Below are 26,251 nucleotides of genomic sequence, written 5' to 3'. Positions count from 1 at the left end.
ATGAGATTCAGGGGTCGGGAATAACCGAAGATTGGATCAGTGGGCGGAGTCAGGGGTGTGGCTAGAAATAGCAAAACATGCCAATTTTTAGTACGTTTAGCATTTCACTGACCAGTTACAGCTTATAACGTTATTTAATTCAAACAATGGATAAACATGTTTATTTAAGGTTTAATTCAGGAAAAAGCATATACTCATAGGGAATACAGGTTTATGTAAAGCGTGCAAAATATAAGCAGGAACAATGGCATGGGGGCAAATTCAGGATGGTGAGTGTAAAAATTCAGGACAAGGGGTCAAAATTCAGGACAAAAATTCAGGACAGGAGGTCAAAATTCAGGACAAAAATTTGGGGCAACAGGTATGCTTTGCAGACACATCAGTGGATGTCATGCAATAGTATATAAATAAATAGGCATGGAACATAAGTACAAGTCACTTCTCCTACCCCATCACCGCTCCTTCCCTGTCATTTCCCCTGTCCCGTCACTACTCCTGCCCGTTCACTGCTCCTGTCCATTCACCGCTCCTGCCCGTTCACCACTCCTGCCCGTTCACTGCTCCTACCCATTCACCACTCCTGCTCATGCCTAATCACTGCTCCTGCCCAATCACTCCTCCCACCCAGTCACTTCTCCAGCCTTGTCACTTCTCCTGCTCCGTCACTTTTCCTGCCCCGTCACTTCTCCTGTCCCGTCACTTCTCCTGTCCCGTCACTTTTCCTGCCCCGTCACTTTTCCTGCCCCGTCACTGCTCCTGCCCCGTCAACTCTCCTGCCCCGTCATCGCTCCTGCCCCGTCATCGCTCCTGCCCCGTTCACCGCTCCTGCCCCATTCACCGCTCCTGCCCCGTTCACTGCTCCTGCCCCGTTCACTGCTCTTGCCCCATTCACCTCTCCTGCCCCGTTCACCTCTCCTGTCCTTTCATTGCTCCCGCCCGGTTACTGCTCCTGCTCATGCCTAATCACCACTCCTGCCCTGTCACTTCTCCTGCCCCATCACCTCTCCTCCCCCGTCACTTCTCCTGCCCTGTCACCACTCCTGCCCGGTCACCACTCCTGCCTGGTCACCACCCCTGCCCGGTCACCACTCCTACCCGGTCACCACTCCTGCCCGGTCACCGCTCCTGCCGTTCACTGCTCCTGCCGTTCACTGCTCCTGTCCGGTCAGCACTCCTGTCCGGTCAGCACTCCTGTCCGGTCAGCACTCCTGTCCGGTCAGCACTCCTGCCCCATCACTTCTCCTGTCTGTCGATTGCTCCCTTTAGGAGCTAAAATGATACTGTCCAGGTGTCAACATTATAAAAATGACAAAATGGTGAAATAATGCTGCCACAACATGTGTAGCGTTAACCTGCATTGTTGCCTTTTATTTCCACATAAATTAGTTAACTCAATTATATGATGTCAGCTCATTTTCTATAAGTCCATCTTCAGATGCACAATTTACAGATTTCAACAAGTGTTTCTAGTTCTATCGGATCAAAAAGATAACAGCTATGCGGTCCATTTGACGAGGTTGCAATGGCCACAAGTTCAGGTAGGTTTACTTCAGGCCTGTTGAGCATGCAGCGCAGGGCTATACGCGACTGCCTTCCTTTAAAGTAAGGTTTTCCTAATTTCTGCAAAAAAGACATACATTGGATATTAAAGTCCAATCCCCAGACATATGGGATGGTGGTGCTATTTGTTGAGGTATTGTGCTTCTAGTTTTTTGTGTAACCGGAGGAAGGAAAAACAGCATCAGAGGGCTAGTGAGATTTCCCATTTATTTATGGTAGATAAGGTTTCATTCTCCAAGTTGCTCATGACCAATAACTAGTGCCGAATTACGCTCAGTAAAAAGACTTCAGAATTGTTAAATCCAGCCGTCAAAAATTATAATCTGAATACCACTGCAGACTACTACAACTATTCATATCTATTTCCAGTTATGTTCATTGTTTTTTTAAATAACCTACTCACCTCCCAGCACAATGCTGCTTAGGCCTCTATTACGAACAGTTCAGTGTTTTGCGACACCTGTGTAAACACATTTGAGAAGGTTGGAAGTTATGAGCTGGGTGGTATTTACTACATCTGTTAATTAGAGGGTGCGACAAACTCACCATTCCTTAAATGTCGGTAGGGCAAACCTGCCGAAACTGAACATAGGAAAATTAAGTTTTATAAATTAACATGCAGGTTTGGTGCGGTTTAAGCACCAAATCTGAATGTTACTCCCCAAAAACTTACAAAAAAGTGCTATTTATCACATCTGACAAATAAGTGCGCCGAATGTAAAGACATATGACACACAGTGGTAAAGAGGAAATGTACATATATGGAGCTCACGTGATCCGTATATATAAACATTTCACAAATTGTGGGGCAGGACCACAGATGAGTTGCAAAAGTTCTAGTCTATATAAAAGTTATATTTAAAATGATTAGGTCTATTTGTGCATCAATGCAAAAGGTGCCCAACAATGTTTCCAAGACCAGTTTTACAACAAACACTGGCAAGTATTCCCAAGCAAGAAATCGAACGCATCTTCCAGTATTTGTTGCTGCTGTTTTTTTCACAGCACAAAGACATTTTAACAAAAAATGTTTATTGTACGTGAACATACAAAACCACACCACTTGTGTATAACTTTCACGCATAAATTGAGCAATACAGATGTGGCATAATGGTCAGACCGGCTAACTTTGGATCAGGGGGGACCAGGCTTGAATCCTGGTGTTGGTTTAACACCTACATTTGTTTTTGGCCAAATCAGCATGATATGCTACAGGCATAAGGCGGCGCATTGTCATTCGAAAGGGGATAATCTGCCTCAATCGGAATGACAATGGGCCTGCCCGCAGTCTGCGAGAGCTCAGGGAGGGGCTGCTGCAGCCTCTGGAGTTCAACAGAGAAGTGGGAGCAGCCCCTGGAATCTGAAAGAAAGAGTTGTCGTTTTTAAATTGGACTATTCTTGCTGTCCCGGAATGCTTTTTTGAAAGAAAGAAGTAGGGGAACGAACTGAAATATTTTTTTTAAGTAGGGGCACGCCGTGCCCTTCCGATCCCGCCCACTTCTACCACTGAGTACATCCCATTTTTGCCAACCAGCGCAGGGAGGGGGCCTCCAGAGCAGGGTGCAGGCGTCAGTAGGAGCTGCTGTCACAGGCAGGGCGATAAAGGCACACTAAGCGGGGGTCTCAGGGTTATTGCAGTATATGTGCACTGTCAGGGTAAGAGGGCCAGGTCAGGAACTGCCAGGCCGTGCGTCGCTCAGTTAATGTGGGTCATCTTAGTAGTGCTGCGAGTATACCTAAAATGGCGGCCAAGAGTACCGGGCAGACTGGGATCCAGCAAGAGCCTGAATAGGAGAAAAGTCCCAGTTAGACCGCCGGGTTTGGGTGCTGTACTCACGGTACAGTCGGTGTCAAGCCATAAGAATAAGAGCTTCAATGCAGCTTACAGTATGCCCCCGCTGCATAGCACCATCAGCGGCAGGCTGGGGATCAGTCACCGCCTTCCGCAGCCAGCATGGGAAGGGAGCACTCCTCTCCCAGGATGCCGATGGCACAGAAGTTTCAACTCGCGAATTCCTGGCAGCCTCTCCGGAAGTCCTTGGTTAATCGGGGTGGCAGCGGGATCCGAACAGAGCCTCCGATCCCAACGCTCGCGCTCCGGGCCCCGCCCTCAGGCTCACCGAGTCCCCTGTCGACTAGGGGCCTCCGAGGGCCGCGTCAGGCTGGGCCGTTGCTGGTCCGATCTCGGCATTTACGGGTGCCTGAGGCACCACACTTGGCACACCGGCACATCAGGAACACGATGCAGTGCATCAGGGCTGAAGTAATCACGGTGATGCTTTATGTGGCGGCCGTAGTTCCCAGGTGGCTCCGGAGCTCCTGAGTCAGGCCGCCATCATGGTCGCCGGCTCGGCCACCGCCCCCCTCCAGGGACATCTTAAGGATTTGGGGGGCCCTGGGCCAAACATATTTTGGGGCCTCTGTTCACATCAGTGTTGAATTTAGGATCGAATTTCAGCTTGTTATGCCCTCTGCGGCCTGGTCCCTGACGCTGCACAGGCAGACTGGTTCAAATTCTAAATGTGTTAGCATCTACTATTTAGGGATCGTGATGTCCAGTTTCAGTGTTGTAATATAGCTGCAGCTCACTAATTTTGTTGCAAATAATCTCTGCAACCCACTGCCATTTCTTATATGTGAGGTCCTGTTTTGATCTACAAGGAACTTTGTTATGGATGTTTCGTTGCGTTGAAAAACAAACCTTTCTCTGCAGACTATCTGTAATAGACTTCCACAGATTACCCATATGAAAAATAATGAAAGAAAAATGGTATCTAGAAAAATCTCTGTTTTAAAATCTTTCAGGGTCATCAAAGCAGGAGTGTGGAGAACAGAGCTATATCTATCAGGGCGCCTCTGAAAGGCTGAGGCCCTGGGCCAGAGCCCACGTTGCTTATGCCATAAAACGTCCTGATCTCCTCCAACCAGTGCAAAGAGGGTTCTCGGCCAACATGTTTTCCCCTTGATTATGAGATTTTAATTATGTTGTATTGGGACGACATTTCGCTCAATAGTTCTTTTGGTGTCTACTTTGTGATGGCCAATGCAAGTGCTGATTTTGTCCTAAAGCTGCGATTTCCCCCTTGAGCTTATCTTAAACAAAAATGAGTATTTGGAAATCAGGAGAGAATGATGCTTGGACCGAACAAGATCTCAAGATTATGTTGTCTTCAAGCTTGAGACATGGGCGAGGAAGGGCCAGCAGGAACCCAGCCACTGATCTTTGGTTACAGTCTGCACCTCAAATAGCCCCTCCTCATCAGGTGGCCTAGGAGGCTTCGATCCTGACAGCTGACCTTCTTGTTCTTTTAATTTTTTCTCCTTTGTAATTTTTCATGTTTTGGTGTCATTATTGTCATATATGTGCTCCTTAGTGAGCTGGTACCTTTACTAGCTTGTTTTTATGTTCAACAGATCTGGTAAGCCAAAGGGCTATCAATGCCTTTTTCAAAGTATAAAGTCTACACTTTCTAGACTGCATTTATGTGCTTCATAGTAATCTTTCATGTTGAGGGGCTTGTAGTGTACATGTTTGCTGTAATGTTGCTGATTTGTTTATGATTGTGCTGCATGCTGGGATCAAAGTATTTACTTATAATTTAAGTAAGTAGCATGCCCATCTTAATATCTTTGTTAATAGAGGTATTGTTCTGTTTTTTAGCTTGCTTCCTTGATTCTATGGCAACCCTTGGACTTGCCTCATATGGCTATGGAATACGATACGAATTTGGCATTTTCAACCAAAAGATCGTTGACGGTTGGCAGGTATGTTGATGTTACCCTTGAAAAGTTTGTTTTGACAGTCACACTTAAGTACGGAGAGATAAATACAACGCAAACATACATTAGAGCTTGAAGTCATAGAGCAAGAACACAAGACCACAATTAAACCACAACAACAATATTCTTTGCTGCAAACTGCACATTCTTCTGTTTGGATCAGCCCTGGAACGGATATGTTTCCATTCTAAGAGGAAGGGTGCTTGTGGACTTGAGTCATGCCCTTGCCCACATGGCTTACGGTGGTATTGGACACACGAGGGTAGCCTCAGAGAACCGAATGGTGTGGCAATGGTTGTTTGTTCCTCACCTTTAAAGTCTAGGTGAGGCATAACGTCACATCCTCCAAGCAATGCAACACAATTGTAAGAATGTTTTCAATCCTGAAGCAAGGTAGCTTACTACCTTATGCTGAACTGAATTATTCATGATGGTAAATACTATATTTTGATAATTTACCCTCATATCTGGTACTTGTCCTTGTATTGTACACGTTTACTGAATATCTGTTGTGGTGCAGACCTTCATGGCTTATAATAGAGGCAGGCCAACATTGTGCAGCTGTGGTGCAAAATGTTAATAATACAGACTTTCCATTATTGTTGTTAATACTGGCGCCCTCCGTTTCTCAACAATCATTTTAAGTCCCATAAACTCATCACAACATTTGAAAATGGAGTATTGCCACCCTCCCAATAATACCTAAGTGATATGCTCACCTTTTTAAGGGTAGAGGGTAAGAGCAAATCAGTGGTGTAACAATGGCAGGTCTGATAGGTAACATTAAGAGGTTTATCTCTTTCGGATTCACTGCAATAGTTGAGGAAGACCTATTGGCTCTCAACCAGGCTCTGTAGGAAGTCTCGGCAGACACTCACTCGCTCCCTGCTTCACACACCCAGATTGCTTATACTATTGTGATGATTTGCCTTTCGTCACCAAATTACTGCTTTGCAGTTGTTTGAAAGTTTTAGACCCAAACTGCTCCTCTTCCTCAGAAACCCTGATTGGAGCTGCATAGAGGATTAGGAGGAGGGAATGAGGGTTCCACACCATCTGGAGAACTTTCCATTGATATCTTCTGTCAACCTACTGCTTACTTGACCATCACTTATGTATTTAAAGTTTCATCTCCATCCTTCAAGAAGGCACCTCCCAGAATGATGTGCCTCCAAGGGAATTATAAATCTCGCTTTGCAGAACTTGCACCACAAAGGTCTGTCCTGCATGCTGGTTTCTCCACTATGCCTATCGCACTCAGGGGTGTAGCATCAGGGGAGGGGTGTTTAAGGTGTTACATCTCCTTAATGAATGTATTTTTTTTATAAATAGTTGGGTACGGATGCTTTCAGTCAGGTTTTGTGAGATGTCAGTCGGGTTTCACCAGGGATGTTTTCATACTTACAGAAAAGAAGGCACCTGCACTTTTGAAAGTCCTCACAATATTGGTTATTTAACAAAATATTGTGTTTTCTCTCTTAATACTCCTACCAATCCGCATTCCTGTCATTTTCAATATCCCCTTATGCCCTCCCATACACCCTGTTTGTCGGATAATGTATTGAAACATTATGTGTCGGAAAATCTGAAGCTCACCCCCTCCAGCCCCCCCCCCCCCCCCCCCCCCCCCGCCGCCGCCCATCTCATTGACCAAGCTAGGCCCCTGATCACACTTCGGGTATTTTGGTGCTAACAGATTTCTTCAAAGCATCCACACTTCAAGATCAACACATGCACCGATAGACGTGATCAACCACGGTCCTGCAGTCACTGCTGACTGTGATGAATGATGAAACCACTCTGTCATCAGCAAGGCAACAATGTTTCTATCTCCTTCTGGCTACATTAAATATGGCAACTGTTAGTTTGCAGGGTCACTGCATTCACAAAGGCACACCAAAGCGGGAAAATGGTCCTCGGACACTCACACACTTATCTATCGGAGAAAGTCTTACATTACTCCATAAATATGGAATGCTCTCCATTCTAGGTTCTTAGTATCATTTTCAGCCCAAGATCTATCCAGACAACTGTGCTGAGTTGCCTCACAGTACATAACAGGTTCTACTAAAAACTGTGTCCTAGTATCTCCTCCCCGGATATGCAACTGTAACTCCATGACTAGTCACCTTAATCTATGCCCAGATGCAACATATCTACTTTACTTAAATCACGTAGATTTAAAATGTGAAAACCGAATTTGCCATTTTGATAAAGACTTAAAAAGGCCCACCCACCCACTGGCGAGCTTTTATGTGACCTAGTTCACGTTGGAAAGTGCTGAGAGGCCAAGTGATGGGTGAATGTGAGTTTTTCATAAGTTACTATTGCTACGATTACATATGGTAATCCCCATTACTCTTAGTCCTACTCGTCCTCGACCCAGTCATTACTCATGAGGTATTCCACACGACAGGAAACAAAACAGGAAACGCTTTTAGACTCCACCCACCCTCCTGTCAGGTGCTATAACACACCTCACCACCAGAAGCATATCCTGATGTACCAAGCACCAAAGGCCTGGAAAGGGAGGGCGGCAGGGACGTATGACTGGGTCGAGGACGAGTAGGACTAAGAGTAATGGGGATTACCATATGTAATCGTAGCATTACCTCTACGTCCCTCGTCCTCGACCCAGTCATTACTCATGAGGCATACCAAAGCAACGCCCAAAAACAGGCCTTTGGCAACCACACAACAAAACACAGACCAGACACAAAGGAGTGCAGCAAGATAAAGTTGCAAAAAGCGAACAGAATCAGAGCGGAGGGAAAAGCCCCCACAGCCAGCAACACTCCAGGACCAAAAACCGGTCCGGGCAGAAAAGGCACAACCCAACCAGCAGTGCCGCACGAAAGTGGAGTCGGAGGCTCAGAACCCAGCCCGGCAAAACCACCAAGAGACACACCCAGGGAAGCAGTCCAGGAGGCAGACACGCCCCGAGCGGAACGCGCCAGGACACCCGCCGGACAGGGCAAACCAGCACCAAGAAAGGCAAGAGCAAAGACCGCCAGAAACCAGCGACCCAAAAGAGAGCCCGGAAGCAGCCGGAGCCAAACCAGCCAAGCCAAAGGACACGGGGAGAGACACAGAAGAGCGAAACACCCCAGAACGAGCCCCAGAAAAGGACAAGGCACGCGCGAGGCCAAAAGAAAGAACAGAAAAGCCACCAGGCCAGAAACACGGGCCCACAGATCCCAAAGGGACAAAAAGGGGAAGACAGCAAACTCCCCAAGACCAGGGAGAAACCCCAAGGGGGCACTAAAGAGCGACCAGAAGGAGAAGAGAGCAACTCCGAAAACAATCCAGAAACCCAACAAGCCAGCAGAAGGGAGAAAGGAAACCGGGACCCGGAAGGCACGGACAGCAGCCGAAGGCCCAGCAAGGGAACCAGAGGAGGAACACCACCTCGAGAAAGAAGACCAATGCTCCGCATAGGAAGACAAGGCAGACCACCAACGAGAAGCCTCCAGCACCAAAAGCAAGAGGTCGGGCAGACCACGTCCAGAAAGGGGGACGGAGACAGCAGAGGAGAGGGGAGGAGGCCCCATCGCCAGGCCCGCAGCAGCGGAACTCCAAACCCAGGCACAGAGACGAGGGAAACCACCGACTCAGGGACGAACCGCGGGCCCCCCCCCCCCCCCCAGGAGACACAGAGAAGCCACAGTCACCGTGCAGACCGATCGCACCAAGACATGGCAACCCTCCAGACGAAGGAGGAAATAACGAAGCCCCCTCAGCACTGCAAACAACACCATCCAGGAGGACGACCCGCGAGACTCCGACGGGAGCCAGTGCGCCAGCACCACCCCACGGGCCAGAGCGGAGCCCAAGCCCGAGGTGCAGGTATCCGTGGTCACAACCAGAGGAGGAGGGAGATAAAACAACATCCCCACGGAAAGGCGGGAGGGGTCCAGCCACCACCGGAGAGTAGACACAAAATCCAGAGACACAGGAACAGGAACCGCAAAGTCCAGGACAGGAAAGGGGATCCACCTCTGCACGAGCCACAGCAGAGGCCGCAGATGAACCCAGGCCCAGGGCCCGGTGAAAACAGAAGCAGCCAAGAGGCCCGAACCTCCAGCCACCGAAGAAGGGGAGCCGAGACAAGTAACAGCAACAACCACAGCAAAGACTGCAGGAGACGAATCCGGGCGTCAGACAGGAACAACCAGCCCAACACAGAACAGAACACAGGCCCGACGAAGGTCCTCCGGGACGCAGGCACCAGGAGACAAACGGGCAAGTAGAACAAACACTCGTGGCCCCAGAGAGAAGACATGGACAAGTGAAGGCGGCGAGACACGACCGCCAGGGACGGATCCCGAACCAACCAGACGTCCAAACACGGGAACACAGACACCCCCAGAAGATGGAGAAGGGCCACCAAGGGAGCCATCACCACGGAGAACACCCGGGGGGCGGACCGAAGACAAAAGGGGAGGACGCAGAACAGCCAGCGCCGACCCAGCAGGCAGAAGCGCAGGAAACGTAGACACCGCACAGCCACCGGAACGTGCAGGCACGCAGCATGGAGGTCAAGAGAGGAGAACATCCAACCGGACTGGATCAGCTGAAAATCTTCCGGAGAGACACCATCACGAACAGGAACTCCAGCACGAACAAGTGCAGACCCCGAAGGGCGAAGACCCCCCCTGAACATCGGCACCACAAAGAAGAAGGAGTAGACGCCCACCCCCCACACCTCCTACGGAACAGGGACAACCACAAGCACGCGGACCAAAGAACGAACACCGTCCAACAAGGCCAGACGGCGGGAAGCAAACCGAGGAGAAGGGGACACCACCACCCCGGAAGGGGGGGGGGGGGGAGACAAGAAACCGAACTGGAAGCCCAGTGACAAAACAGCCAGCACCCATCAGCCCGAGGACGTCAGGCGCCAAGCACGAAGGAGCCCGCGAAGACACCCAACAGCCAGAGGAGGACCACCAGCGAGAACGGGCCCCAGGGTGGCATAGTCCGGACGCTGCGGACAAGAACCGGCACCCCACTGAGACACCTCCAGAAACAACCGGAGAAAAACCTGCCAGATCCACGCTGAGCCCAAAAGGAGGACCGGCGAAACCCAGAAGGCTGGCGGAAAGGCCAGGCACCAGAGAAGGAGGAACCCCCTCTGGGCGGAAGAACACGAAAAGACAAAGAATGCTTGAGCACCTCGAAGACCCTGTGCAGCTACACCACCAGAGAGTCACCACACAGACAGGCACCAGCGGAAGGCAGCCCCAAAGCCATGGAACGCCGGGCCGTGACCGACATCCAAACCCGCAGAAACAGGATACGGCGGGTAGCAACAGAGGAACTACAGGACACAGCAGAAGCCCCCACAGAAGCAAAGGCGTCGTCCTAGAGACGTGATCCTCCAGGCGGTCCATAGACGCCAGTCCAGAAATGCCAGAACGAACAGCCAGATGAGAAGCAGCAGAAGACATCTTCAGGGCAGAATCCGCCCACACCGTCCATCAGAACGTGACCAGCAGCCATGGAAGGACGACCCACAAGACAGGCCACCGCAGAGTCCACAGGAACGGAGAAAGGCAAAGAGTCAGCCACATCCCAAAAAGGAGAAAACAAGGACACAAACCAGGCAAGAAGAACAGAAGAAAACAGAAATCCCAACAGCAAGCAACAGGAGTCCAGAAGAAGGCGCCCAAACTGGGCATCAGCACACCTCCATGCATCCCAGGAGAGGGGAGGAGGCCCCACCGGAAAAGAAACACCACCCCACACGATGGAGGCAGCACACGACCAACGCTCCAAGCCGAGCTCCAGGCATCCGTGCAACTACCCCAGTAGAACAGGAGAGGGTAGGAGAGGGAACGCAGTGCAGTGGAACAGACTCCTCCAATGGAAAGTGAGGAAAGAACAACACTGCCGAGCCCGTACCGTCAGCAGACCCCCACCAGACGCCAAGCCAGGACGCCAAGATGCAGAAGACCAGCGTCCAGGCCACAGCGCACGTGAACACCGGGCAACGTAGAAGTCAAAATGCAGAGGAAGCGCAGCAAAGACCACTGCAATGGGGAATGAAACAAACAGCTGCTCCATAAACATTAGAGGCTAGTGGAGGGGATGTAGCTCAGTGGCAGAGCGCATGCCTCGCATGAATGAGGCCCCGGGTTCAATCCCTGGCATCTCCAGGAGTCTCTGTTCTGCAGCTTGGCTCTCTCCAGAAGGCCAGCCAGCCATCTATGCACAAAACACAAAAACACGGCACGGCACAGTGCAAGTACTGCGAACAAGGCCATCCCAGAAGAGACGGCATATCGGACCTGCACGTTCTCCCCACAGATCACATGTAGCTCCATGAACGTCCTAGGGTGATTAGAGCATAGAACCAGGCGGCAACAAAAACCCCACGGACATCGGGCCAAACTAGCCAGAAAGATCCCCGTAGCAGCCGCTACATGGGGAGGGAAAGAAAACCTGTCCCACCGAACAGGCGAAGTAGCCAGTATCCACCGGCACGAATAGTGGTCAGAGTCCCGTCCGGGCTCGGGGCTACCGGGAGCCCGCAGCGGCAGCCAGCGGGGCAAACAACCCTGGAAACACTGCACCGCCGAGCAGGAAATGGAGCCAGCACCTACAGGCACAATCAGGACGGGCATCCCAGCCGGAAACGCTCCGATGCGGCAAGGAAGGCAGATGCGGAACCAGAACAGCGTCCCGACCTCCCGCCGCTATCAATCTAAGCGCTCCTTCGTGAAAAAAAGACAGAAGCGAACCACCCAGAAGGCCTACCGGGCACAGAACGCGCAACCGTGTATAAACACGGATCAGGAACGACTCCGCCCCAAGCACCGGAGCGCCCGGAGCCCACCCGGGCGCCCGCCCACACCAGCACCCGGCACCGAACACGGCCGTAGGGTGTAACAGGGGGCAATGCGCATGCGCGCAAAATCCAGGAAGACGCCGCCGAGACAGCCGGCAGTCCCAGAGCAGCCGGGAGAACAACGCGTCCCAGAGGCACACGTAGGAGCCGTCACCAGGGCCCCCACAAGGCAAGGAGGCAATGGTGACATCGGGGAATCCAAAGGAGAGGAGCGCGCCCCAAAACAGCCCAGCGCTCACAGCCCCAAACCCCTACCTGGTCCACGGTCGAAGATCCAGCAGGAAAGCAGCAAGCAGCAGGAGGAAGATCCACAGCACAACCATCAGCGTGACTGGGGCAGGAAAAACGAAACAGGAAGACCCACAAAGCCCAGCAGTACGGGTCACCTGAGTCCAGGAGGAGAAAGGGAAGCCCAGCAGCCCCACTCCAAGAAATCCCACGACGGTCCATGGGAGCCCCCTAGAGCCCAGCAGAGGAGGATCCACAGGACAAACGAAGCAGGTAAGCGCCCGGCACTCACCCCAACGTCTCCCATCAAGCAAACCACCGACAGGAAACAAAACAGGATATGCTTCTGGTGGTGAGGTGTGTTATAGCACCTGACAGGAGGGTGGGTGGAGTCTAAAAGCGTTTCCTGTTTTGTTTCCTGTCGTGTGGAATACCTCATGAGTAATGACTGGGTCGAGGACGAGGGACGTAGAGGTAATCTCTATTTCACAATTGTAGGTTTACAGCAGCGGCTAGTTTTTCTAGCTCACTTACCTAGAACGATTGTGACATCCGGGATGAAAAGATTCCCACTCAGCAGAACAACCGCTTTCCAAGGATTATAAATAAATCTTATCTGGTTTGCTCTCTAAGTACACTGCTAAAAATATCCACGTTTCATGAGTTCAACTTCTGTGCCATGCTTCGTGACACACATCTGCTAGGAGAGGGTGGTTTCTCGTGTTTTTCGCATATCACCAAAGGAGACATGATGATCTTGAAAAGCAACTTTCTGTAAGACGTTAATTAATTTCACATGCAGTGCACCACACCTTCCTTTACGTGTCACCATGACAAGCCATGCACCCGCATTAGCACGGCGTATTTGCTATCTGATGCCTATAAAGCATAACAGCCAGAGCGGCCGAGGAACCAGGTTCGAGTCTTGGCATTGGCTCAACATCCTGTGATTCTGAGCAAATCACTTCATCTCCCCGTGCCTAACAAAAATGAACGTGTCCTTGTTGTTAACGTAACTGGTGCTCATGCAGAGCTCTCCAACACATTCGGGTCGAGTTGGCGATATATATCGAAGTGTTTTGCATGATATGGTGCACCGTTTCAAATGTAGGCTCTGTTATGCCTACAGCCTTGAAGTATCCACGTCCTGGTCCTGCACATCGCCATCTTGCAGTTGCCCAGAAATATTGGAGTGAAATGTACTTGGTTCAGGACCATCCACCCCATATGTTTGAAACAAATTCTGCAGGTGTGCACTGCATAGATGCCACTCTGATTGTTGAGCGCGTTGGAGGGCTGCTGATCTGCGCATGTTAAAAATGCACCAGAGACTTATGGCAAAGTGATGCTCCCCAACAGTTCAACATATCTCCCCCCTAATCTTCATTCACAAAGACACCAGAACACTAAACACATTTTCTCATATTCTCACCCACACAACAGTGAAGTAATTTGGTTGCTGAAGTAGTGCTCTTCAACAGTACAGCAGGCTTTTCACACATGCCAGTACATCAAGATATAAACAGCCCTAGCAATCCACCAATGATGTCACACACTAAATAACACGCCACCACACAGTTGGTAACAGGTTGTTCATGAAAAGTATACCTCCATATAACCCCTGAGACACAAAATGCACACCACAAAGAAGACTCTATGCAAACGCAAACACAATATTGCCTATGGTAGCATCCTCCATTAATCTATAGGGAACCATGACTTAGCACTCCACCCATATCCCTAGCTTCACACTCACCCATCAAAAATGCACTTGACTTGCATCTGCTGTAGTGACGCAGAAGGAGAATTTTCACACTTGATTTGGAGTTGTGCTGTACTCACGACCTTCCAGGACGCGGTGGTGGGGAGGCTGGTTTCCGACAAAGAGACCCTTTTTAGGGAGCTCATTGGGGATTGCACCGCCGCCCCATCGAGGAGCAGCCCAGATGATGAAGCATGACACCTGAAAGGGTGTGTGAGGGCATTATGATCCAAACACATGGATCTACACTAGAACCCTTTCTAGGGAACAGTCAGATCCAGCCACTAGGTGTCTCCAACCAGCTATAGTTTTTAGAGAGGAACAGCATAATAATTCCTTCATGTATTGCTCTTCTTGAGGCATCCTTTATGCTGGACCTACCTACTCCTCTCTGAGTGGGAAATGCACCTCTAGTCCCCTATTTCTTGTTTTGACCTTCCCGTACTTCCCCGCATTTCCTTTATTTCCTGCATTTCTCTGATTTCTTGATCCTTTTAGGTTTAAACCATTCTCTACGTTTGGACTTACATTCAGAGAATTTTAGACTATACTCATGTATAGAAGAGAGAATCAGAAATTCTTCTCGGAACATCAGATTCTGCTGTTACTTTTTTGTATTGCTGTAACTGAACTTCTTGTTTGCCTTATTTTAGTATGCCTGAACTTCTTTAGGAGGTTGGGTTATCCAGTTGTTATTCTGTATCTATACAGCATGGTATTGAGATTCATTTACCTTAACTTGACTGCTAACTTGTAATAAGCCTTCTTAACTATTGTCACTGATACCTGGTCCTTATTGTGTAGCCATATGGGCTACACTGTCAATGAGATTTTTGATTAAATGCTCACTCCTTTTACCTCTCGGTCAGCAAAAAAGTTCTATCGGATAACAAGTAGAAAGAGAGTTGGCCCAGTGCTGGATCAAAGATGATGACGTATACTTATACTGGTGTAGCTGGAAAGCAGTAATTACTTTTTCATTGTTCTCTGGGGCCAGTGAGTCAAGGTTATTGCAAGCCTTTGGAATGATATCTGAGAGCCGATGTAAAGCTATGTGATGCACTTTTAAATCCCCTTTTGCAATCTTGATTGGAATGTGCCCCGTAGTTCTAAATCCGCATACCGATCAGCATGTGAGGCAGATTCCATGCTGAGCAATGAGAGGAAAAAAAGGGCATTTGGGAAAGTCTTAACTCTTACTATGTACGCTTGAATGATAGTATAGAATGAATCTATAGAAAAATTCCATCCCAAAAAATAAAACAGCATGACAAAATGTGCACAAATGTTAACTCTCTTACATAAAATCTGCATCACAAAAGGACAATCTCGTACTAAACTGTAGGAGAAGAATTTTCAAATTGCAAGGCAGCAAATTTGACAATGTGTCTATCTTCAACGACTGCACTTGACTAGTCACTAATGTTAGGCTCCCATGGAGTGGCCCGGTAAATGACCAGAGAGCACTTTAGCTCCTTGTCAGCAGCAGTATGTAACTATGTGGTATTTGTATAGCACAAATCTAGCCAAAAAGGCAGTGGAGTGCTATCCAAGGTCGAAGGTAAAGATACGCTCTACCAGTCATAGGAGAGGAAGTTAAGTATTGGTTGTTTCTGCATTGTGATGTGGCGTCCTTCAAAGAGGTGTGTCTTCAACTCTTGCCTAAATTGGCCTAGCATTGGTGTAGTCGTTAAGGCTATAGGGATGTTGTCCAAAATCTCAGGGGCGTAACAGAGGTCTCTTCAACCCCAATGGTGTGGGGGGGGCCACACTGGGAATGGGTAATGGGGCCCCTTCACTATGCCTTACAGGAGGGCCATCTGAGGTTTTGTTACACCACTGCAAAATCATACATAGATGGAAGATGCCTGCTGCCTTGATCAATCGCGTAACGAAACTTGAGGGGGCCTCTGCAAAGTGCATGGAGTGGCTCTCTTCCAGACTTACTTGGGTGCTTCCAGGTCATGGTACTGATCTGAGAGGGCCCCCCCTGGAGCTAGTGCTCTCCTCGGACTGCAGGGGCTGCGGGGGCCGTTGTTACGCCACTGGCCTTCATTGTTCTTTTCTGCTCTTCTTAGTCTCCAGTTAGTCTGGGATTGGCTTCCCTTAGAAATATAATCTGCCCACTCTCTTTGGAATTACCGCAAACTTTTAAAAACGTGGCTCTTCGCTAAATCCTACTTGTGTTCTTTATGTTTCATTGTTTCTTACCGCCAAGATACCTCAGGGTATTCGTTCACGCTTTACAAAACTCAGAATCAGATCAAATTGTGGCCTGGCTACGGGTGTACCGAGAGCCACCAGAGATGGTGAGCTTTTCCACGAGTTAACGGGTGATGGTCATGTTGGTTTTATAAATGATGCAGCTGTTTTTGAATATTGTGTGGGTTGGCAAGGCGAGCTCATGTAGTTTCATCAGTATAGGGGGGTTTCCGACCCTAGATGAGACATGTTGCAGCATGTAAGGTGCCTTTAAGGGGTGTCGGTGTGGAGTCTTGTAAGCATTACCACCATCCTGACACAAGAGGGGCTGTATAAGTGTCCGCACTATAAATGTTAGAGTACGAAAATGGTAACTGAGCCCAGGTGCGCAGCTGGAGAGGAGAAATGTCCCTGTACTTCAACATAGAGATGGGAAGTAATCAAATAACCTCGTTTTTCCTCTTAAAATCCTGCCAACACCAGGTTGTGATTAAGCAAGACATTTTATCACGTTGAGAGCAATCAAGCAGTTGGCAAAAGGGTCTTGGTCGAAAACAACCCGCAATTTCTGTAGCTATTGAGGAAAAAAAACGAAAGTCAGGGGACATGTGAGGTCCATACAAAGACATCCTAGGCGCATCAAAACTAAAGCGACAATTTGGAGACCAACTGCCCTGATTGCATATATTGAAAACAAAACGCCCATCCACGTATTAAAAGATATGATCTTTAGCACTCCAGCATGATTAGCAAGAAACATCACGCCAAAAAACAGAGCTCACAAATGCACAAACACAAATGCTCCAAAGCCACAAAAACAGACTCTGAAGCAATGCAGACACAATACTTCAAAAAGACAAAAAATGAAACCAGCACGCAACGCTTCCTATAGAACTGATTGGAATAGCAGCTGCACAAGCTTACCAGCACACGCCACGGTAAGGGCAAGCCAGGCTCACGTGCGCCAAGCGCAACGCACTTCCTGTTTGACACCTTCAAGACGATTCAAAGCAACATGAATTGCTGAATGAAACCTCAACAAAAGACATTATTTGCCGCAAATCACGCATTCAGAGATGTTTCAGTTTCAAGAGGACAGGATTTCTTTCTCACAGACTGCAATAAATCAAACCTGTTCTTATTTTAAACACAGAGCTATTTCTGTTCTTTTTTTGTTTACTTTGTTTATATCAGATTATCCAAGTAATGTTATTTCTTCCGCAAAGTGCTTACTGGGTGGTTGTAGCACACATTTAAAACATACTTGAAGTCTATGAATACGAATTATTGTTAAACAGTAACTGGCCATGCAGCGTTCATGTATCCAGTCCATAGCATACTGAATATATTGGTTGTCATTTTATGAATACACAGCGGGCAAGAGTGTGGTCATCACTATTGTTTGTTAGCTAAGGAGCAGTTAATGTAATTGCAGGCGAGTGGTGAATGGAGTGTAGATACTTCCACTAAGGTGGAGTGGTGACAACAGCGCTCCCTGCGGTGAGCCCGCTGACCCCTCGCATTAAAGCTGTCCCGCAACTCGTCTCGCCAGTCTGGACTGGCTCCAGCTACTTTCACTGCAGTGCCTTGGGTTCTGTCTTGTCCATGCACCTGGAGGGTCCGACCTGTGCAGGCAAGTGCAGCGGCAGCCCTCTGGTGCTTTTAGGAGGTTTGCACGCGATAACTGGCTCCTGGTGTGGCCCTCTGTGATTCAGCTTCCCCCAGCCTGCAACGCTCAACCGATGCCTGGTGCAATGCTGGGGGCAACCAGGTAGCCTGGCTTGCTCCCTGCTATGTATGCGTTGAAGACATCTGGCCATCACTCAATGCCTATGAGTGCAACAATACCCTGAAGACCGGGCTGAAAGCACAAACTCCAGCAATGGCTAGAAGATCATGCTGAGTTAATATGTAATATATATTTGTCCAACCCTAATTACTTAAAACATTTCTTAAAATGTAACCTTGACTGATTTGCAACTTGTATATATGTAACTCGAACCACTAGTATCTGTACTAGACTTATATACTTACTACCATTCTTATATGAATGTATAGTTCATCTGTTTGTATCTTTTATGTAGTTCATTTACTCTGAAGTCCGTATGTAATGTAACTGGTTTTATTGTAAAGCGCTCTGACACTTTGGGCTAAAGTTTGCTCTATATAAAACTGCATAAATAAATAACTGCAAGGGCTTTGGTTGTTGGTCTCAGGGCAGCTGGAACTGTAGGCTTCAGTTTTCTGTGGTAGTTTCAAGTCTGTTGTTTAGGTATGTCCTCAAAAGGACCTATATGTTTACACTTTTGGTCTTCTTCTAATATGCAGAGTGGGCCGAAATGTATGAGCCAAGTCCTGACAGCAGGCTGTGTCTTTCAGCCACATAGGAATCATTCAAAGCCTCCTGCGCATCTAGGTCAACGCGATTCTGCACTTGGGAAGGAGAAGAAGGGTGATGGTTATTTGTCTTCTACTGAGGGAGCCTTTCATATATTTTAATAAGATATTTAATGAGGAAATGTCTATCAGATAGTTAGTGATCTTGATATTGGCTTCTGTAAGAAATTAGGTTATTAGTTAAGGGGGGTTACTACCCATCTTGAGTAATAATCACAATCCTTGTCAGGTTAAATCCGCTGATTCACTAAATCAACCTAATCTCACCTCCTTCATAAATATAACATAGAGCCGACAATTTAGGGCAATGTGTAAAGTATTCATGCAGTATCAAAACAGTAATAAACTCAAAATGCAAAACAATTAAAATCCCAAACTCAATTAGAAACATAAAGTAACATTTAATAAACAACATGACACCAAAATGACAAAAAAACATAAGGGGAACTGGAGAAATTATTTTTTAAACTTTTTGGTAGAAATAGTGCCACCAACCACAAAGTGCCAATGTTAGTCAGCGGACATGGTAGGCCAGGACCTTGGCACAATTTGAGTTGGATACACCAACCAGGCTCATCCTGGTCAAAGATTTTAGCTTCTAATTTAGGGCCTGATTTAGATTTCAGTGGACAGATTACTCTGTAACAAAGGTAAAAGATATCTCATCCACCGCAATATAAATCCCATAGGATATTATGGGATTTATATTTCGGCCGAAGGGATATCCATCACTGTTGTGATGGAGTAACCCATCCGTCAAAATATAAATCAGGCCCTTAGTCTTTTAAGTCCCAATCCACCGCAGGAATGCACTTCTAAAGCACCCAGGACCTCAGAGGGGGTAGTTAGACACTCACAGGTTTTCAGTTAGAGGCCAACAGCAGACTCCAGTCCTGGTCCAGTTGTCATTCGTCACTTGAGTGCTTCTAAAAAAAGCCCACTGTAGCGTGTTGGCTCCCTGTAACCACACAGGAGGTCAGTCAACTGACCTTTTGAGTCTGCTTCTTTGTCCTGGGTGCAAACGAGAGCAGGATAATCAACAAAGCTCCCTCTTGACCTTTAAATTATTCTCTCAGGGTCAACCTCTGACGTGCAGGGCAACAACACATTACAATATTCTTACTTTTTTAACATTGTTTTTTATTTTATCTTTAATTTAATTGCTTTTTTTCTTATTACAACACTTAAAAACATTCTATTTTCTCATTTGAAGAATCATTTGTTTTCATCTGAGTCTGCGTTCCTAAACACAATTCTACAAATACAACATATTAATAAATCATATTCCAAGTAGAGAACACCCTATTCACAACCATTCATTCACACTCATCCACATACACACTTAAATTACTCAAAATCACAAAACAGTCTAATTTCTTTCTTTATCTGCTGTCCAACAAGAACCCAGATGGGTGAGGTTTTACAAGGATTAGGCCAACGCGTTTCGGTGGAAATAAACAGCAATGAAGACCACCTTCATCAGGACCCTCCAGATAAATCAACTGTTCTCTACAACCTGGAGTATTAATCTTCTATTTTACACAGTATTTCTTAACACTGGAGTGGGAAGTGTATCACAGTCTTGTTTCTTATCACATCATTATTCTCCACATACAAAAATGCCGGGAGGCTTCTTGCTTGGCTTCACACTGTAGCCTTAAATAGTACGAAAGTCGTACTCTCTTTGTTTCACTTCTGATCAATGTATGACCGGTGTATTCTATCGAAGGTTCCTCTGGGCCTGAATGTACTGTGCTTTCACTCTGCCAATTTAAGTTTCCAGAGCCACCCCGATGAACAGTTCTACTCCTGGCTTTAAAGACGCCTAAATAGTACGAAAGTCGTACTCTCTTTGTTTCACTTCTGATCAATGTATGACCAGCGTATTCTATCGAAGGTTTCTCTGGGCCTGAATGTACTGTGCTTTCACTCTGCCAATTTAAGTTTCCAGAGCCACCCCGATAAACAGTTCTACTCCTGGCTTTAAAGACGCTATAGTATCACATGGTTGTCCTTATGCGATAATCCACTCCGTGTTCTCCGGCAACAAAACGTCTGCCACCAACGAAACGAGAGCAGGTTCAGTCATCCAGGGCTCCTCTCAGGTCACAGACATCAGGTCCAGTCCTCTTCTGATGTTCTGCAGATACAGAAAGAGTTCTGAAGTGAGTAGTGGGTTGGGTGATGCCTGGCTCGTCGCTAACCAATGTGGTAAAAATTCCAGTGGCCCACCCTAATTGCGTTTTCAAAAGTTCCTATTTGCCTCACTGCAAACAGGTCCAAAATAAATGTCAGGGTATTTTCAAGATGTTTAATTCTTTGGCCCGTCTATACTTGGGGTGGGGCTGGCGGGGTGGTGGGGTGTAGGTGTGTACTACTAAAGAAAAATCTATGGTAATCCTAGTGTCCTCCCACATCAAACACTAAAAATCAAGTTTTGACCAGGCATTGTGCCCACAACATATCAGAGACAGAAGTCTGGCAGGACAAAATCAGGGCAGTGGATACACAAGAATTATCGTGGCATCCTGTTCTCTTCCTTTCAATTGTACCCAAAGTGTTATATGTGAGCTCAAGCAGGATTCGACACTGCAATAGGGGTAGCAGCAAAGGTGAAATAATCTGTGGTGACCATGCAGAGGATGTTGATTTCCTACAGTCCTAAAACGGATTTCCAAAATTCTGCCACTGTGGGTTAGTGCCAGGCAAGGTTATGAAATCTGCTACATATATGAATAGCAGCTACACATAGCAATATTTGAATCAATTGTGTGCATTTTAATGGTAGTAAGGTAAAAGCCAGTTAACACCCTATAGTGTAATAGCCTACATCCATAATTTATAGAAAATATTTTGTTTTGTTTACTATATTATGCATAGGAATCATCATCTATTCAAAGTGTTGGTCTTGTTTCCACTGTTTGCGAGCTGTATGCAGTTTAATGGCACAAGTTTTAGCATACATTTAGTATAGCTTGGAGACCCAACCCCTTTTCTGGTTAATAGATGATATCATGTGTTGTGATGTGGTGAACTCTAGCAGCTGTATGAGGGAAAGCACTAAATGCGGGTTTAGTTGTCGCATGAAGTCTGTAGACCAGGAGTGTAGAGCATAGGGAGGTTGTATCCCCGTCTATAAATTGCTCAAGTGAAATGAAATGACTGTTATTTGAGAGTTCACTTAAGCTCGGCAGATCTTTTAGCTGCTAGCATCTCTTTCACAGCTTTCTCCTGAATAATTGATAATAAAGCACTAACCACTAATTGCCATTTCGAGGTACAGAAGTGTATTTGCCATGCCTGTCTGCTCCTACAAAGGCCAGCGAGTGTCTTTATGTATCTGTCGAATGGATCTGGGAAGTGGTATGGAGAGTATAGTTTGCAACATGCCGGCTACAACTTCATCTCTTCCCACTGAAAGAGGAGGCGCGTAACATTCTGGTTTTAGCTAGAATACTGCAGTGTGTGATTGCACAGAATAAAAATATCTTTCCGTATTCAGAACAGCAAAGTCCTCCTTATCAACTGGGAGTGTTAAAACGTCCTTTCTGTTCATCGGCCCAAACTAATCTTGAGAGCAGGACAGAGTTGTCATCTAAGGCCTGATTTGCCAATGACATTCTCGGGAAAGAAGTTGCTTTTTTGTCCTTTTCTCCTAATAGCTACTTAGTATGGGCATGCTCATGCCCTAGGAAACATGGCTTTATTGTGGTGTCTCGGACATGAAGATAGCCTTAGACAACCACATGGTCTCTCAAGGGTTGATTGTTCATTCATCCTTGAAGGCTACATGAGGTATGAAGTCACAAACATTGTAAGCATGTTATCAACCCCGAAAATCCATGCAATGTCAAGGTCTTAGTCAAGGTAGCTAACCCCTTTTATCTGAACATTTTGTTAATTTATGTTATATTTTGACAGTTGCTCCCTCACGCCTAATACCGGCCATATTATTGTACCTGTTCCAATAAGTCTGTGGGCATGCTACACTATGTGCCTTTTGAACAAGAGAAGGCCAAAATGCCAGAGCCATTGAGCAGGTAGGTGGGAGTCATAAATCGGAATAATACAGACTGTTCCAAACTATTACTGATTGTAGCAACCCTCCTCAATAAGATTCAGGACCCCTACGCTCATTGGCATTTTTAAAAATGGAGTACCACCGCCCTCCCAAAGCTCACCTTTGCAAAGGTGAAGGGTAAGAGCAACTCAATGGTGTAACAATGAGAGGCCTGGGAAGATAAAGAGAGGGGGTTTACTGCAGCCAGCCAGTGCAGGACATTTGGGTCATGCTCTCAATGTTTTAGCCTTGATCCTGGAACTCAGGGAGAGAAGCTCTGAGGATTCTTGGCCTCTAAACTTCTTGCATTTTCTGGTTGACTACAGAAGCTGCCACATGCGGGCCATGTAATGGAATCTCACGTTTTTTGTGGGCCCAGCACCAATTAAATCTATCTGATGTCATTCAGATTTCGGATGAGATAGCTCTCAATTTGCAGTGGTGGCTGCTTGAAAAACAGAAGGTCATCTGGGGGAGTTGTAGCTCAGAGGACTCTAGTCCCCAACAGATGCCTGGCTCCATATCAAGTGACTGGAGTTGTGATTCATTTGTCTGCTACTCAAGGCTTTCCTGCCATCCATCAAGGGGAGGCTGGTATAGGAAGGATCTCATGGACAACACCATCGCTGTGTGGTATTGCAACAAGCAAGGTGAAGTGTGGTTCTGTGCCAGGAGGCTCTGTGCTTCTGGAGTTGGTGAGAGCATCAGGGCAATGCCCTGATCACGAAGCACTTGTCCGGTAGGAAAAACCCAGTCTAGATCTTTTCACCACTGATGAGAATGTGTAGTATCCAAGTTTTGCATGCTGGATTTTCCTCAAGAACACTCACCAGGAGATGTATTCTGACTGGAATGGAACATGGAACTCCTGTACCCCTTCCTTACCCTTCCTTCTTCTTCCCAAAGTTCTCAAAATGTTAGGAATGACCGCACATAAGTTAAACTGATGGTTTTGGATTATGCCAGGATGGTGTGCTACCTGAAACTTTTGGGAATGTGCATCTGTCTTCCGATCAGGCCTCCACTGCTGTTCCAGCAGCAGGGCATAATTCTGCACCAGGATCTGCACAATCTACACCTCTTTGCATGGAAATTGATCAGCGGCAGTTCACTGTGTTTGGTCTGCCACCGGAGGGGGTGAATGTCATCTGCGTGCCAAGACGCCCTTCCGCAAAGTCCATTTATGCCATGTCCTGGGACATATTTGTGTCCTGGTGTGATATCCATAACATTGATCCTTTACAAGCCAAGCTGTCTGATTCTTTTGTTTGTTTTTGTCGCTACCCACCAAATCATTGCAGTGGGCACTGTTAAAGGTTATTTGTCGGATATTTTGTCCTTTTTATGTTTGCTGGTCCAACCTTTTTTGTTTCTTATTGTGATAAGGGTAATGAAAGGTTTGACACACGTTGCCTCCAAACCATTTTAGATGCCACAGTGGGACCTTCATTTGGTTTTAACGTTTCTCATGCGCAATCCTTTCAGCCCAGCCATAGCTACTCACTGCTTGTATAGACTTTGAAGACTATTTTTCTCAATGCAAGGTGATTACTTTAGCTTGTTGCATGAGTGAGCTTTCGGCACTGTTGGTACAACCGCCCTACACCACTTTTTTTTCCAAAACAATTTGTGTTGAAAATTCAGGCAGACCTTTTGCCTAGAGTTGTGACTCCTTTCTACGTTAGGCAAGCTGTCACCCTGTCTGCATGTTTTTGTCCCCACATCCCTCAAAAGAGGAGGCGAGGCTTCATCCGTTGGACCCCAAATGGGCTTTGAAATTTTACATCAATTATACAAAGGAACACTGTGTGTGAGATCAGCTTTTTGAGGGGTTCTCTATAGCAAAGAAATGGAAGGCTGTTGAAAACAGGACTCTATTGAGATGGATTGTCCTCTAAATCAAGATCTGCTACGCAGTATCCAAGAAGCAGCCTCCAAAAGGCCTGAGGGCCTATTCCACCAGCACCAAGTCTGCTACCATTGCATATGTCTCAGTCACATGTTCACCTACTGCTACTGCCTTGATCGCTAGTTCTGGCAGGAAAGCCATTTCGCCTATTAGACCTGCAAGAATGTGTTGGTCTGAGACCAGTCCACAGACTCTCCACCTTGGGGAGGTACCATTTCGGTATCTATTTTAAGGTGAGAAATCCGTGGTTTGAAGTATCCAATAGGTTACTTACCTTCGGTAATTGTCTTTCTGGTTCATACTCTACCTAACCACAGATTCTTCATTGCCCTCCCACCTCTCCATTCTGTGCAGTTGCTCTTTCTAAAATCTAAAAAGGTTCTGAGTGATGGAATATGCACACTTGTTCCAATATTTTTTTGTCTTTCACATCTGAGGGCACGGAAAGAGATAAGCAAGAAATTGACATCAGCATGCAGGGGTGGTGCTTATATGCTGATCCAGTCTGTCACTTCTGACGTGGCACAGAGTGCCACCTAGCGACACATGGGAGCCTTGATGAAAAACATTTATGGATCCACTGTGGAGCAGAGGTACTCTAAGGTGAGGAATCTGTGTTAAGATAGAGTATCTACCAGAAAGCAGGGAAGTAACTTGATTTCCTAGTACAATATGGTACTATATTAGGACCTACCATTCTTTATTTTTTAGTGCACACTGGATTCCATAATATTGGTTCATGATTGTGAACATAGTTTCTCAGGTAATACCAATGCTACCTTCCCCCCTGGCAGCAAGTTGATCCTCTTGTTATGTTTACGGTTGGTTACACTTGACAATACTACAGAATTCCCAGGTCACTTATTTTGCAATCATATGGATAGGACCAGCTGATGAGAATAATGTTTCAGTGAATTGCCTGTTAAAATATACTTTTGTTGCCTCTACATTGAACAATTACATTGGATAATTTATTATGGATTGCACGCACTTTGGAACAGGATCCTCAACTAGAGGATCTGTGAAACATTTTGATATGCATCATAAAGGAACACTAAGGCATGATACTATGATATTCTTTTTAAAAAAAAACATTTTTATTTTTATTTTATCATATGGCAACAAAACAGTCATGTCATCACAGGTCAATTTATCACCCCTTCCAACCCTCCACCCCCCTAGCCAAGCCAATACATACAGTATTCCACTAATCATCTCCCTCCAATCGATACTAGGATATTCTTGTCACACCGATGTAGCACTGCATATGGGTTAAGTTCACTATCTCAGGCTGTAATGCATGATATCCTTTTAAGTCTCACTCACAGAATGTAGCATGATACCATATTTAACACGATTTCTTATGAAGAATCACTCTCAACTATGTGCGTAATTTTGCATGGCGATCATAGGAAGCATGCCCATTAGATCTGTCAAGATACCGATGTTGCATTACCTTTCTACACTAAGGTAGAATAAACTCACTGCATTAGTCTTAGTGGA

At 46.7% G+C, this 26,251-nt stretch overlaps 1 protein-coding gene and 1 non-coding gene across 2 annotated transcripts in view; both read left to right on the top strand.

Moving 5' to 3' along the window:
- Nucleotides 1-26,251, top strand: part of PYGB (glycogen phosphorylase B) — a 689,075-nt gene that overhangs the window by 242,993 nt on the left and 419,831 nt on the right. Inside the window, exon 4 of the mRNA XM_078649032.1 lies at nt 5,222-5,325. Coding sequence (XP_078505158.1) covers nt 5,222-5,325 — 104 coding nt within the window. The remainder of the gene's footprint in view (nt 1-5,221; nt 5,326-26,251) is intronic.
- Nucleotides 11,427-11,498, top strand: TRNAA-CGC (transfer RNA alanine (anticodon CGC)). The gene has a single exon. It is a non-coding gene; the product is annotated as a tRNA-Ala (tRNA).

Source organism: Lissotriton helveticus, chromosome 6 (genome assembly GCF_964261635.1).
Source record: "Lissotriton helveticus chromosome 6, aLisHel1.1, whole genome shotgun sequence".
Classification (NCBI taxonomy): domain Eukaryota; kingdom Metazoa; phylum Chordata; class Amphibia; order Caudata; family Salamandridae; genus Lissotriton; species Lissotriton helveticus.
Note: the sequence above shows the minus strand (reverse complement) of the source record. Positions and strands in the feature narration are given on the sequence as shown.